At 40.7% G+C, this 16,644-nt stretch overlaps 2 protein-coding genes across 2 annotated transcripts in view; one reads left to right on the forward strand and one right to left on the reverse strand.

Moving 5' to 3' along the window:
• The window catches only part of maml2 (mastermind like transcriptional coactivator 2), a 34,581-nt gene extending 20,993 nt beyond the window's left edge, over positions 1 to 13,588 (reverse strand). The window contains exon 1 of the mRNA XM_083984461.1: positions 12,301 to 13,588. Coding sequence (XP_083840587.1) covers positions 12,301 to 12,714 — 414 coding nt within the window. The 5' untranslated portion in view covers positions 12,715 to 13,588. The remainder of the gene's footprint in view (positions 1 to 12,300) is intronic.
• yap1 (Yes1 associated transcriptional regulator) overlaps positions 1 to 16,644 on the forward strand; it is a 139,435-nt gene that overhangs the window by 48,676 nt on the left and 74,115 nt on the right. The gene's annotated exons all lie outside the window — the stretch shown is intronic.

Genomic DNA, 16,644 nt, shown 5'->3' on the forward strand with positions numbered 1-16,644 from the left:
AGGTCAGTGGCCCACTTGAGGCCACATTTTCACTTACGTAGGTACGGTAAAATAAATGGTTACAAATTCAAGGTGAAAAATTGCAGCTAACTTTTACTGTAACATGAACTTGGATGTGTGGAAAGCACAAGCATCCAAGCATATCAGTCAGTCATGAGTTATGAGGCATAAGATGAGACAATTTGAGGTTTTAATTAACAAAAATCCAACAAAAATCCCCTCTCTCAGGCTTCTTGCTCAAGCTTTAGTAACAACAGGTTAGAGAGGACCAATCAGAGGACAGGTGGCTTTGAGTCTCTCTTTTAACTGGCTATTTTCTCAGTTATCAAATAGAAAAATAGCAGATAAAAAAAATCTAATTATACAAGGTTGAATGGTGGGTGGGGCCTGCTTTGTAAGCAAAAATAGACATGGAAATTTCACTTACACACTCCAGTATACAATATGCACTATTACATTTCAGACACTGAAACTGAATTATATCCCAGAATTTGCATGTAACATTGTGGCAGGACACTGTTCACAATACATATACAATACACAATACACAATACTATTTCTGCTCTTAATGGAGAGAGTGCACCCATGTAGGCTGAAGTGAAGGAGGACACGAAGTCAAGGAACTGTGAGCCTCAATTAATTTATCATGTTTGACCATGCCTGTGTGTAGCTGAACCACAGAACACCATGCTGTTAGGTTATGGCATAAAAAAGGCTGGCTTTGTTGCCGGATGTGGGAAAAACATCCAATAGACTCTAAAAAAAGCACAGGAAGGAAACTGGGGGTGGGGTGGCAGTGAGTAGCAATGGGGGTGTGGTGGTGGAGAGTGGGAGTGAGAAAGGAATGTTCTCTTCACTCTCTCTTTCTCCTTCTTGTTATCATGCACACGCACACATAATAACCCCACTTTCTCACTAACAGCTATGAAAAGAATGCAGCATCATGTTTTTTCTCTGTAAGCAGGCGGCAGGAAAATGAGCCTTTACTTGTTTAATGACTGTTGAAGAACATATAAGACAAAATAATAAAATTACATTGAACCCTGATACAGAAATCATACAAACCATAATCATCATCTTAGTGAATTCAGTTTAGTATAGTCACTGATAAAGTGGAAAAAAGGCATGGAGTTGTATAATTAATTGATTAATGATCGTTGAAGGGGCAGCACTTGACCTACCACATGCTTTCCCTCCTGTGCCAGATATAGTCTTATATGACGTAAGCTTGTTTTAAGGGTCCAGTTCACTTACATAGGTTTAATCAGAATGTATTCCGGTGTAGACAACTCATGCCGGGTGTAAAGGCCAACGAGCGGAAAACACATATGCTCTGGTCTTGACCAAACATTGCAACATTTTGATTTGCTAATTGAAATGCTTACATGTTTATGTTACTTGGATTTACTCCATAGACCCACTCAGAAGTTGTTCCCATGTAGTTACAGGATTTCACCCCCTTGATTGCTGTAAGGCTCAGTCTCATCTTCTGGAAGCCGCATTTACCACCTGGCTTTACCAGATGGCTTAAACATACTCTGCACTTTGAGAGTGGAGAAAATGAGATAAAAACTTCAAGAAGCCAAAACAACAGTTTAGGAGAATTAGGAATGCTTTCTATAAAACCACAAGAGAAGAGTTCTCAGGAAGAAAATAAAAAGCCCTTCCTGAGTTTCATTTTCACTTACTTTTAGATGAAAGTGCACTAAATAACCACAGAAGCCTCTGTACACTATAAGGTAAATCAGTACAAGCTACAGTCTAAAAAAATGTTTGGGTTTTCTGTTTCTCAGTGTACATATCAGATACTTACAAAAATCATAAACCTACACAAATCATACAACAGTTACATATGTTGACACAACAGGGAAATCTCCTCCCATCAATCACACAGACAAGACTTAGTGCTGTAGTCTGGTACATGATTTCAGTCTGTGAGACTCCATATTCCTGCTCATTATTCCTCATGTAATCCTTTCATGGTAGAAAAACAGATTTCTTTCACTTGTCACGCAAACAAGCAGATGGAGCATTGATGCTGTAAAAACATGATGCAGTGTACGTTTTAATGAAAGTTTAGAATCAGCTGTTTGTGGACATCTCCCTCTTGTAGGAATGCGTAACTTTTGTGTCACGCATTCCTGCAAAGCAAGGCTGCAGCATGTGGATGCTCACACTATGAGAGTTTGACTCATTTGAATTAGAGGAACTGTTTCTGTTGGCAGAGCAAAAAAACAGCCTTTGACAAAAAACACACAATAAAGGTTAACGCTTTTACTTGGAGCACTTGGTCTATTTCACATCAAAATTATTACCCCGTGAGGGTAACTCATTAGACCAGTTTCTATTATGTGCCTGCCATACCCAGTACAAGCTGAAGCTAGTCTAAAATAGCCACTAAGCCATGCAGCACCTCTGTCACTGTTGGCCTGCTTCCTGTAAAAAGCAGATTGTAGATGATTCAACGGGGCGGATAGAGAGCAGAGATCCTCCCCTAGTTTCACCTCCTGTGTGTGCTGTCGATGCAACAGCAGTGTCTGTGTGCCTCTAGGCAAGGTGGAGAGAGAGCAGGCGCCAGAGCATAGCTCAGCACCGTGACACCTCACCACAGCAGAGCACTAACACAAACATTCCAGCTGCCACTTCTCAACCTTATTGGCAGAGCTGAGGCAAGAAACAAGACCATCTATGTTCCTCTTCTAGACCCAAATCTTATGCTCTGGACTGGCTGGTCTAGCAGTCTGAAACATTTGACAGTTTTGAAATCTCAAAGGCTCATACAGCACAAATCCTTTATTTTGTACAACCAGACAAATATTGTTATGATGTATAAGATATTTGGTTACTCTAAATCTGACCATGATGTCCACAACCCAGCCAAAAATGACAAGCAAATAGAGGGTTTGATCTAAACCTGTCTATGTTCAGTTCACTTGTTTAACCTGTCAAACCATATTTCCAAATAAACTTATCACAACTGTCCAAAACAATGAAAAAAGATCCAACGAGTACCAAACCAGTGAAATCCCCTCTAATAACATTGTTTAAATGAGCTGATAACCATTAAACAGGGTGAAGTAAGACTGACACCCATGAAATCCATGCTGCCACACTGCATGTCAATGATTTTAGGTATCTCTGGAAAATGAAAACATTCAAACTATATCCAATTCCTGTGTTCAGGCCTGAGTTTCTGTTAAGTTGACAACACTGACAAGATATGATACTTCATCCTGGCTCAGGATGTGGGTTTAACTCTAATTCAGAAGCTCGTGTTAATGATGGGGCTGGTTTCACCTTGTGCCCTTTGCCAGATATTGTTATTGTCACTGGTGAAACAGGGAGAAGGACGTGCATATTAAAGCTCTTTTCTTCCTCCAAAAAAAAGGGATAAAAAAAGGAGACATCATGGACAGAAAACAACTGTAATAATATACTTTTGTGCTGAATTTGCTATTAGTTCCCGACATCCGTTTCTTATACAATGTCAGCAACATCCAAACACTGTATGAAGTAGGCTAGTGACTTTCACCTTTCATATTTTTCACGTCTATTATATTCCCGAAGGACAACTGTAGCAAAGAACAGAACATTAGAACGATGCAAATGGAGTTGAACTCTGACTTGGACCCGAGAGCACGGGAGCGAGGGGGAGAGAGGAGAAGAGAAGAGAAGAAAAAGTGAATGCTTGTGCCTCTTTTCAGCACTCTGCAACTTTGGAGCCTGGGAACTTCAGCAGCTTGGCCGGGCTCTGAGAAATATCCTGAGCTGTAATGTAAACATGTCTGAACTCTGATCTAGCATGGCCCTACCATCCCTCCCCCCCTCCTGGTTCAACCCAGCATTCTGTGCAAAGGGTTTGCCAGTGACATCAGGAGCCCACTTTCTCATTTCCTGAGCAGGGTAATGACCCTGGGGAGAATAGGCTGTTTGAAGTCCTGCAAATAAAGCTGCTTTGCTATGAACCCGATTGTTCCTCAGCAGAGGAGTACGATGGTGGATTTCATTCGTGCTTCGAGTGGTTTTGTCTGAGAAACAGATCTTGTTGTGAACTTAAAAATCCTTATGGGAACTCAAGTAAAGAACTCAAGTAAAGAATTGCAGCAAAGGTGAGGACGGAGACATTGTGGGAGCACGGTAACACGTAAGTGGACATCCACCACACCCAGTTCCCCAGTGGCAGCTGGGATAATCAGATCTGTTTACAACATCAGCTACACAAGTCCAGGAAACTCTGACATATCAGGTAGCTGACAGTCAGATAAGTGTGAGAACAGTTATAGATAAGCTCCTGTTTATCTCAGCACACAACTGCTCTAATTCAGCTCCAAAACAAAACCCTCATGTCGTATATGACAATAAGAAATTATCCCAAACCAAACACACAAAGACAAACCAGTGTCTCTTTCCGAGGCCTTGTCCACTGTAGGCAAAGTACTTGTGTTCAGTTTTGTTTTGCAGGCATATACCGTCCATGCGCGGCACATAAAATACACCTGAACATGTTTGTTCCCACAGGGTTCCAGTTTCAGCACTGAGTAGCAAAGCACTTGTGGAAAGACACTCCAAGGCAACCCCCCTCCTCCCCTTCTGTCTTTTTCCTCACACACAATCCTGCCCTCTCTTCAATTAAGTCAAGCAGGAAAAACCTGACAAACCTCAAAGAGCTCTCTCAGCAGAAGAAATCGCATCAGGCATGAACAGAAACCTCTACAAGGCCCCTCAGAAGATATAGATGTATGTGGACATGGTCTTCTCGTATTCCTCCTTGAAGATATATTTTTTTTTTATGTCCAAATTACAGATGATGATAAGCCATAAATAACATGTTTCCTCCGTCAAATGGATTTAGGAATTACAATACGCTCTAATGTATTAGTCCTCCTAAAATTCCCCATTGACTGCAGTGGCACAGATAATATGTTTCGTGTCCTTAGGTCCACATAATGCTTGAAAATTCAAACAAAGTGCTGGCAACAACGGGAAGCATGCTGAAAGCACAAATCAACAACAAAGGGATACAGTGGGGACTCTCTAATCCGAACCCTTTGGGAATGGAGGTATTTCAACCGAGTGAAATGTTCACATGGATGAAACACTGAATACTGGGGTAATTCATATTCAAAACATGAAACAAGTATCTACGCATATTCACAAGAGTGTACTGCAGAATCTAATTTGCAGTTGGAAGATGAACAAGGAAATTTAAAACAACTGAGCACCATTTTTGGATTTCTCTTTTAAATTTAATTTTAGGTGAACTCATCAGATTACAGGTTAGAGTTCTAGATAAATATCATGTCATAGACACAATTAAGGCCAAATCTAATTGACTGCAAAGTACTTAATCAGGCTTATCACAGTTTCCCAGACCACAATTCAATTAATGATAACATGAAGTTGAGAAAAGCAGCAAATTCTCACACAAAGAAGATGTAACAAACAGATAAGACACTTTAACAATTACCAAAAACAAAGCTGCCATAGATTAATTTTCAATTCATTAATCAAATGTCTCCCCATTAGAGACATCACATCCGTGGGGTTGTTTTTTTTTTAAGTACAAACAGATATAGACGGCCGTTTATTCATTACCACAGTTAGTGGTTTTCCTTACTGAGAGTAAATTAGCAGGCTCAATACACAAAAACAACAAAGCCTGACACCACCAGGGAAGAGATGCAAGGTTGATGTTGATCATGTATTCTCTGCAGCTTTCACATGGTATCTGAAGGTAAAGCTGTTACCTTGCAAGCTCTGCTAGAGACAGGATACAGGCCACAAGGACAAGGACAGTAACCAGATATCTACACAGGGAAGGCTTTTTAACCCAGCTCAGGCAGCGGCTCCAGTACAACTGGTTAAATTTACCCTGAAGCCCGAGCTGTTGCAGACCTGGCCCACCTGGACCGTCAGAGGTCTGAGCATGTACCCACTTATATTGTATCATCCCTTGAAGACTGAGGATGAGATGGGTCTACTACATGATTTCGGCAGCACTCTTCAAAGACAGATACAGCCTTCCCATAGACTGCTGAATAAAACATGAGGCATGTGCAGCAGGGTGGGATGTGTGTGTGTGCGCATGTGTGCGTGTGTGTCTGACGGGCGGACGTGTGGTAGAGTGTGTTGGAGTGGGGGATTGTGAAGAAGGAGGGAGGATGAGGGGGTTCTTAAAACACCACAGAGATACTGTATAACAGATGATCCATGAATGCCTTTGATTTGACACACGTCCTCACTGCCCTGCTGAGTGCCTGGAAACTTCCATCATCCTTGAGTCATATGTTGTTCTTTGTTTTCTTATTTCGCGCGTTTGTTTGTTTTGCTGTCATTTCTATGTGTGTTTGGAACTTGTTAACAAAATCTAAATTAGCCCAGAAAAGAATGAAAGCGTACTCATTTCAGGGGAAGGCAAATACAAATCTTGCCAGGTACAGAGATGTCCCAGATTCACAGAGCACTATTTCCACCACACTGCTGCTGCATGGCGCCACATTTGCTGAGCCTTGTCCTTTAAAAAAAAAAAAAAAAAGAAACAAAGAAAGAAAGAAATGATACTGGATTTCTTTTTCCCTCTGCTGACATTAACACTGAATGCATCATCCAACACCAAAATCATTTATTTTATCAAAATGGTGACTAAGTGTTAGTTTTATTAGCTAACTCTGATTACAGTGTATAAAAGGCCTGACTGGTCATCTTAACAAAAGACATGAAACTCTTTCCAGCTCTCAGATTTTCCATAAGCAAATTTTGAAGCTTTGTCTGAAAGAAATTGAAAAACCAAATACATAGGAATGATAGATAATAATAGAGGTCACACAAAAGGGAGTATGATGAGAATAGTTGAGCCAGATGGGAAAGTTTTTACAGACTACTCCTAAATGCCAGTTGGTAATCCCACCTGTTTTGCTGCCAATACACCTGTGTCACAATTTTCTTGACATTTTTAGTTGTTTTTCACTGACTGATAAAGTCTACACGTGGAAGTTCATGTAAACTCAGTAAAAGCTCATGGAAGCTTTTACTGTAAATCTGTTGGCCTTAACAGTCAGCCAGTGTCTCATAGGTCTTTTCTGGGGAAAAGAAATCCACCGGTGCACAGGAAGTGATGCATATTTTCTGGCATTAACAACATTGTTTAGAGCTGGGTAGTCAGCAGAGCAGCTAGCAAGAATGGACAGACAAATAAAAGAGAGCCATGAAGAAATCCACTGATACATGGTTTGATATCCGTGAGGTAAAGAGAAGCAGCACTGCGATGACATGCTTAGCTTTGAAAACGTCCTCAAAATCAAAAACCATAGTCCTTTGGACCACACACTGAATTTCCTCTGACATCATCACGCTGTTGAAAATCCTGACCTTTTGCCATAATGACACTGGATGAAATCAAAAGCTGTAGTTTACAAGTCTGGAAATACACTCTCTGATATATTTAGTAAATGTTGTCATTAACTGAATGGGATTGAAAAATAAAGCTCCTCAGAGAAAAGTCTGTCATCAGCGTTCTTTGTTAAAAATCTGGTGTCTGGGTTGGCTACCAAAGAAAAGCTTGTTGAAGCTTGTACCCCGCTCTCCCTTGAGGACACTGCAATCATGATCACAAAATTTATGTGTAGCTAAGCTGTTTAGAACACATGTACGCTGATGTTATCATAAAACTATGTTTACTGGGGAATAGAGACATTCATTTCATGCACGATTTAGCCAGAAGATGATACAGTAGCTATTAACGAAGTCAGAATCAACATACTGTCTAAACAAATGTCCTGCAGAGGCAGTAATTTCCTGGAAACTGACAGGCCACAGCATTAGCCTTGTGTGTGCGATATTAACCTATACTTCCCTCTTCCTTATAGGCAAACTATGCTTACGTAGTCTAGTTGGTGCTAAAAATTTATGAACTGCCCTTGGATATGACTGTGGAATGTCCAGAACATAAAAGTCACGTGGCCCCAACTTTTATGACATAAGTCAGTAAATCTGGCTGATGTGTATCAGTAAAAAGCCAGCAAAATGTAACAGTGGCCCCTCTCTGTTTATGTGCTGTCAATCAGAAGACAAACAGAAATGTATGCACAGAGAGGTCGTAATATCCACTTTTATACTTGAATGAATGAGTATAAAAAGAACAATTTCATAAGCAAACATCATTAAACTTCAATCATCCTCCATAACACATTTTACTCTGGTGCCTGTGGGTCTCATTTTGTTAAATGAGATCTATGGTAACTCTACAAATAGCTGTTAAAATCTGTCAAGCTAACAAGTTTACAGTTTTTATATAAAGTTGTATAATATTCTCAACCACTCACGATCCAGAAGTGTGCACTGCCAATAAACACTCTTCATTCATTAATGTGTTTTTAAACTATCATAATAACTTAACATTATCTGGAAACAGAATGCTGTCACATTCAGAATGTAATAAAATAAGACAAAAATATTGAACACATATTCCACAGCAGGAGATGCACTGCACATAAGCAGAATTGGATTGTGGCTGTGTTTAAACCATATCTTGCAATGATGACTAATCCTAAATAGAAGAAGGAGATTAGCAGATGGCTTTACTACAGTATATGGAGGCCCATTTTAATGTCTTTTAATCAGAGCACTATGAGATGCTCAAGTCATCTCACAGCTACAGTCTACACAATGAGACAAGCTTAATCACATCAGGCTTTACAGTGTAGCCACGCTGTCAATAAACAGCACCCGCAGCAATTCTATTCCACACTAAAGGGGACTTAAAGTAATTCAGCATTCACTTCGACTGACAGCCAGCTATCCCAAAAAGAAAAACTTCAGCCTTCCCATGACAACATGGAAATGGTCTGTGGGCTGAACATGGGCCCTTTTTGCATCCACTGGGTTGGGTAAAGCTGTGGGCTTCACTGTGGGTGGCCCCCATGGACCTGGGCTAATTGTTTCACATCACAGCCGAGCCAGGCTGAAATCAGACCACCGGCAGCTCTGATTCAGGCGGTTCAACAGCCAAATAGGGTATGCCAGGAAACACTTACAGTGCACACCCCGCCCCATACTAGCACACATGCACACACTCTTCATCCATCATATATGACCACAAGAGAATACAAGGAATTTCTTTTTCTCCATACTATTTGAGCAGGCTGTCAATCCACTGGAAGTTGCAGTTACCTCAGTGATGGTGGATACAGAGGTCAGCACTCATGTCATGTTGGGTGAACAAAGTGAAATAGAGAAGGTGTCACAAACATTTAGCAGCGAGAAGAAAATATCTCTTTTGTGTGTGATGATTTTTTTATTATTATTATTACAGGCTATATAAACATAAACTTTTAATCCTTCAATGCAGTAGTTCTCAGCCTTTTAGCTCCTGACCCCACTAACTCTCAAAGTCTTGAGGGAAAAAAACAACACATTTATTTTGTGTTGCACACATTCTTTTTTACTTTCCTGTTAATCAATCTTGCAAGCCTTTCACAAGATTTCTCTTGTAGCGTAGCTGCTTGTGGGGGTCCTGAGCACAAGAGCTGCTGCCATGTGGATGGCACATTGAGTCACGAGTGGGACAGCATAACAAGTGAACACATCACGATACAGAGCACTTTGTGCACATGCTGCTCTAGGCCTATAGTTCCCAGATCTGTTACTACAAGACAGGGAAATAACAAAATCCTCCCAGTGCACACAGGACTGTTAATCACCAGGCATCCCTCGCCTACTGCTTTTTCAAGGCCTGTTTGACTTTAAGTAAACATGTGCAGGAAATGTATTCAGTGGCTCTAAACATTTATATGGGGGCCTTGTGCTTCAAACAGCTTCATGGCCAGCACATCTTTCAAGAAGGTGCTTAGTGAGCCATTTGTTAAACGCATGATAATAGGGCATGACAATGCATGGCATGCTACATGCAGCAAGGCTGTATCAGGCTTATGTTTGTTAAGCTTTTATTTTCTGTACTCACTATCTGTATTGTTGATAGACAATGTAATATGGTTGTTGGCTCCTGATCTGATGAAACTGAATGTCTGTAGATTGTAATACAGGGCTAATGTTTTGTAAGCTCTCCTCTGTGACCTATTTCTATGATGAATGCATTTTCTGATACAGGTAAGGGAAATATTGAAAAACTGCTTGTGAATAAACATAATGAATATCCAAAAGCTTTGGGTGAGTTCATGCAAGCATTAAGGAAAATCACTTCCTGAGTGGTTGGATAAGTAAGCTCTCATCTCTTCTTCTTTCCCATTTCTCCAATTTCATCTAAGAGAATATCCTTTGTTAATCTGGTCTCAATGAGCACCGTTGTTAAGTGCTGCTCACTCCGCGCTCCCAGCCGGTCATAATCCATTGTGTTGTTTGCCCCTCACTTGGTGTACATTTCCATCGCAAATTCCAATGTGAACAGTCAATAACATGCACAGATGTGGCCATTGTAGAAGCCTTACTTTTTAATTCAGAAGAATGTAGTATGGTGAATTACAGCTGCACCCCAGGAAATATTGGAGACAAAAGTTTTACTGTCTTTAGAACCAGAGATGATACAAAAATACATCTTTTAAATATTACAAGTAATTGCACTTTTTACACATTTCGAATGAATTTAAAAATGAACTGTCTGCAGTGCAAACGCAGGGTACATGCCATATAAATGCACTGAAGGGTATTTCTGCAATTGCTGCTGTTCTGCTTCACCCAATCATGGTGAGCTGCAAGAAACATATTAACCTCAGGGTTGATATAAACATGTACGCCAGGACTTCATTTCCTCCACACCATCTTGCTGCACTCATCAGTTTTCTGTAGAACACGCTACTCCAGAGTCAACATCAGTTGAAAATGAAACAGTACATGATAATGATGTTCCCTGACCTCTTTTAGACAGTCACTGTAATCCATTGTGTTGCTGTGTATTGCCTCCCATCATGTTCCGCAGCTGTACTCTACACAACGGCATGAAAACTAGCTAGAAAGCTAAACGGCACTTTACTGTACTTTAAGACTGTATGGAGAATGTGCTTTTTATATGCTGATCTCTTGACAAATAAGCTAATTCAGTTACTTAACATGCAGTAGACTGCAGGCCTATCCTGTGCCCAATTCTAATGATAACAATAAATGAACTGACAGTCATCGCTGCCCTTTTATGGCTTTAATGGAAAAAAATATTACATTGTTTATTTTTCCATCCTGCATCTCAAGCAAATCTAGTGCAGGAACATCTGCAAGCTTTCACCCTTTTGACATCATATTGAAACACTGCTTGGGAAATAATTCATAGCCTAGCTGCTGAACTCCCTCATGCCCAATGAAAGAAAACAACAAAATAAATCTCACATCTCACTGGCTGTGCCCTTAACAGATGCTATACAGGAAGTCGGTCCTATCAGCACCAGCAGGCACACAGAAAGCTGTGCTGTGTTTCACAGCAAAGTTTCCCTACCCTATGTTCTTTGTGAGGCTCTGCTGTTCAGGGAAAACATGCAAACTACATTATCCTTCACTCTCAATGCGCTTCACTCAGAGGATTCTCAGAATTACAGACTCTCTAAGAGATAAAGAAACCAAAAAGCCTGCTGTACAAAACGCTTTCAGAAACACACTGTTCAACAACAGGTAGCCTTGAAAATCTGCTGATTAATGTCACATACAAAGGAAACTGAATTATCTGTGCTGCAAAATGAGATAACGGTGCATAATAAATGGGTTAAACAAGCCACAGACTGTGCCTGCATCCATCTGTTTGGATCAGTTGCACAGTAGAAGATGTTGACATGGTTTGCACTAAATGTAAAACATCTCCATGACCCAGTGACCCCAAAACGATTTCCTCTGAATGGATTGCTTTGCAAACAAGCTTTGTGATCCTGCATCATCCCATCTACTTCAGGTCTCCCTTTAATCTGTAAAGAATCAGGAACCCAGAGTTTATTACTCTTGTTTTAAAACATTGTTTCATTGCCTGCAGGTTGTGCCATTTGGTCAGGGTTTGGTTGTTCTGTAAGTTTGGACAAAAACCTCAACTATTTGAACAGCAAGTCCCAGCAGAGTAGTTGGAGTAATTTGCATGGGAACATTACTAGAAGCATCACTGAAGTAGGCCTAACTACAACTCTCAGCTGATTGACATATTGTGTAGCATATCAAGTGCCATACAGAAAAAAGGGTTGTCACCTCTCATTTTCTGAGTTGCACTTCAGCATTGCCACCGCCACGATCTTTACCAACATCATAGATTATTGGTGGTTATTCATCATCGCCATCATCACCAAATGGGATGCCCACCCCCACCCCCACAGAACTCACCGCTATACGTGTAGACAGCTTCTGCTCCCCCTCTGAACCCTTCTGCTCTCCGTTGGATCTGCTGTACTCTGGAGGTTGCTGGTTCGATCCACCGCGACTGCCCTTCGCCTTTCGGTTTCCGGGTCCTTGTTGGACGATGTTGAGCAGGTGAAGCGTGCTCTCGTGCTCCCGGTCTGAGCTCTCGGCCTGACCTCTCTGGTAGCGGTTCTCGCAGGTGGAGTGGTGCCTCCTGCACAGCTCTATGCGGGCGCGCAAACGCTCCACGATGGCGTTGTGCAGCTGTGGCACCGCCGAGCCTCTGGAGGTGGCCACCACCTGCCCGTTCCCGACCCCACCGGGAATAGGTCCTAAACCGACACCCAACATGGGTACGAATGCCCCTGGAGCAGACTGAGCGGGGGTCGCCTCTCCCATGCCCACGGGTCCCCGACAAGTTTACACACACTGAGGTCCACTCACTGAGGTTAAAATGGACCACAGTACGAGCATGGAAGAAAACAACGCGTATGGACTCGGCTATGATCCCATGTGGAAAGAGCGATACTAGACTGCACGCAAAAACTCACCAGAGAGAAACACGATGTAGCCTATGATATTTGTTGACAAGACACTTTACACAATGATCTGGTCAGACTGATACGAAACGTTATAAAAAATATTAAAGGTTATAAACACTTTCCTAAAGTAAGATAAGGTCAGCATGAACTCATGTTCCACAGAGCCGTTCGAAAGTCCCAGTGTTGCAGAATTTGATTAGTGATTTCTTCCTCAAGGGTCGCACCGTGTCAGCTTCTAATTAAAACTGAAATGATTTACCAACATGAAAGGCTCGTGGATTCACAGCTGGAATGGATCCGCTCTTGCTTAACGACTCGACCCCTGCTCACAGTTAAATTATATTCCACATGAATCCCTCACTTCAGTTTCACCGATGGGCAGCCTCCTACATCCCTGGCACATTTTCAGCTTTACTTTACCCCCTTAACGTGCCACACTTATTAAACAGTCCAAAAAACAGTAAGGCTGCCAGCAATTAATTCAAAGTAAGCGACTGGTCGCCCAAAAAAAAAAAAATAGGAGAAACTACGAACACACGAAAGCCACTAAACTTCAAGACTCACGGCATTTTTCTTAGGAAATTAGTCCTTTCTCTCTGTGTCTTTCTCTTTCCACCCGGATAAGAAGGATCTGGTTGCCAATTACAAGTGAAAAACCGCGCAGCAGAAACGCAGGGAGCCGTTGCATAAACCGATTGAGATCCGTCTCAAATAGTCCATTGACAATCGTTTGTCCGTGTGGTGCACCGCGGCAATAGCGGAGCCACTATACACAGACCCTCATTGTATGAACATTCCTCTTTTGACATGATACACTCACATGAATGTAGCTGGGTCCAAATGCACACTCTAGCGGAGTGAAGGGTGAACTGTCCTGCCGAGCATGGAGCGTGACGGGGATTTAGTAAAGGTCTGTGGTTTAACACAGTGTAATGGTGTTTGAGATAATGGTAATGATAATGGCTGCAGTAGATGCTTTCTGTTTTGTTGTTTTCCTTTCTACAACACGGTTCCATATAATATAATATAATATAATATAGGCTAATATACATGTTCAGTTAGTCACACAACGCCTTTAGTTTTCTTTTTTAAGTTATAAACATATTTTAGTTGTAAAGTGTTATGTAACTTCATGAAACCTATGCCAATCATGCTGAGAAATAAACAAGATAAACATAAAGAAGCCTAGTTGCAATGAGAACTAACACGTTTCAGGTTCATCTAAGGGTATTTTAAATTAAAGAAAAATATGAATTCTCTTAACCACTTAAAGCAGCTGATTGGCTCTTGATCTGATGGTATACATGTTGCCCAAATGAGGTCTCTTATGTTCTGCTGTGCATTTCAAACCTTTGTTTAAGCCTCGAAAACCTTTGAGGTTTCCCTCATTTGCAATGATGTTGAGGTACAACAACAGAAAAATACAAATCAGATTAAGTTTAAGATTAAATTAAAACATTAGGAGACAATACTCAGCGCTCCGTAAAAGAGGTGCACACTGAAGTGAGGTAGTTTGAGAGCAATGACTGTAATGATAGTGTCAATCATGAGTATGTTTTGAAGATGTTTCCATGTGGTTGGTGCACAAAAACTAAAAGCAGATCTTCCTAGTTCAGAGTGAACCCGTGGGACTTGAAGTGTGAGATAGTCCTGCATGAAATCTCTCACAACTCTCTTGAAATGTCTCTCTAATGCAGATGGTAATTGCATTAACACTTTAAAAAGTGAAGAATGTCTAGGCTCCTGAGGACCTTTCAAATTAAAACAAGGGTAAAATTAATTCAGTTGGTTTTGCATCTGTTCTCAAGTTAGTGGCGGACTCTCACCACCTGATTATCTAAGTTGAGGATCATAGGTGGCGGTGAACTTCATCATCAGAGTAGATGAGGACTTATCCAGGATGCCAGTGCACTGGCTTTAGGCTGAAAGAAGAGACAGGCAATCACACAGACACCCACAGAAACAAGGATGAATGTTTTCATAAAGCAATGGAAACTGAAGCACGCAGAGGAAAACCACAAAAACATGAGGGGAACATATAAGAGCCCAAGGAGAAATCAGTCCTGTGGGATGATGACTTGCCTTGCTACCCTTTTAAATAACACTGATAATAACTGTAACAGCAAAAGAGTCATTGAGGGTTCAGCATCCTGCCCTGAGCTGCTTTGACATGGGATGAAAGATTGGCAATTGTCATCACCAACCTGCTGACTCTACAGTTACGACACAATCTCCTACCACACCCAGACCACCTTTCTGACCTGGAAATGGGACCTGACCCACCAGACATCACAATGACTAGCCTGGCCTTTCTGGTTACGATTAGTCTTTAAGACATGAGGTTGTCATTACCACAAACATATGGGGATGACAACAGATGATTTAAATTTGCAGTTTATAGCAGGACTCCAGAAAAACACTCTGCTGGTGGATAACTAAATAAAAATTTATGTTCGAGCCATTTGAACTACAAGTTTAATAACAATGGAGCTGCAGATTTAACATAATACTTTATGGGATCATGAAATCCAATGGGATTTTGACTTACTGCTTTTGTTGAAAATAAAATAAAACCTCTACAATATAATGAAACTTGTGTAACATTTGCAAACATGTACATCAATACAAATGGATTTTTGGACACAGTCCCTATGGATCATTTTAACATTGTAAATAAGAACATTTCTTTCCTGCTGTCTAAACCAGCAGCAGACCAATGTTTGCCTCACTCTTGAGGATCAGTGTTATGCTTGAAAAGGCTTCATTCTCCAGTTGGTGAGTAAAGAAACATATTTTTTTTGTGCTGCTTGTTGTTTAGTTAGACAACTAATCTCTTCTTAAAGTTGACTAAGAAATGTTTAGACGATTAGTCTTTTTTTTTTCCTTAATGGGAAATGACGCACTAGTCATTGGTCATTACTGGAAAATGATAGTAATACCATGAGGCACAAATCTTTCAAAAGGTAGGCGAGTTATAAAATCATTATTTTTTACCTGCATTCCGCCAAAATATAGTAATTCATGGGCAATTTCCAGCACTAAAATTTGTGAGGATTTGGTATGAAAATATTCAATATGCTGGCATGAAAAGTGGTTATTGTATAATACATCCAGCTTTCCAGACCCATGTGGATTGAATTCTTGACTGGTTCGTCATCTAATGAACACCAATGGATGCAACTGCTGTCTTAAACAACAGGGGGCACCAAACATCAAACTTTTGCATACTAATTAAAATCTGTAGGGGAGGCATCAGTTGTGGTATCCTTGCTGTCAAAAAATGTATTTAAAGAGGAACTTTCACACCAAACTTTCACTTCTTGATTTATTCTATGTCCACAGTTTTAGTCTACCATAATACAGGAATAACAAAATCTTGTATTCTTGTGAATCCCAAGTTAACTGTACCACATTACCATCACACTGGCATTATTTGTCATATTGCTTCACAAAATCAAGACAGTTTGCATACATCAGTGTTAGTAGAGAGAAGGTTTCCTTGTTTGTTTGTTTTTTTTCCTTTTTACAATTATCAACTCCAAAACACACAATAAATTAATAAATTAAACACGAGCAATCAGCAAATGCTTTACAGTAGTAGCAATAAAAGTGGTTAAAAAATGAATTCTCTACTAGTACAGTACGTCAACCCAGTGACAGTCTGACAGTAGATCTGAGCAGTGTTTTCAGTGGCGCCCAGCCAGGCTGTCATTTAACATACTACAATTCACAATCTACCACAACACATACACAGCTCTTCTGCTTACGACGGGTCTCTCTAGATAAT

Source organism: Trachurus trachurus (genome assembly GCF_905171665.1).
Source record: "Trachurus trachurus genome assembly, chromosome: 13".
NCBI classification, from domain to species: domain Eukaryota; kingdom Metazoa; phylum Chordata; class Actinopteri; order Carangiformes; family Carangidae; genus Trachurus; species Trachurus trachurus.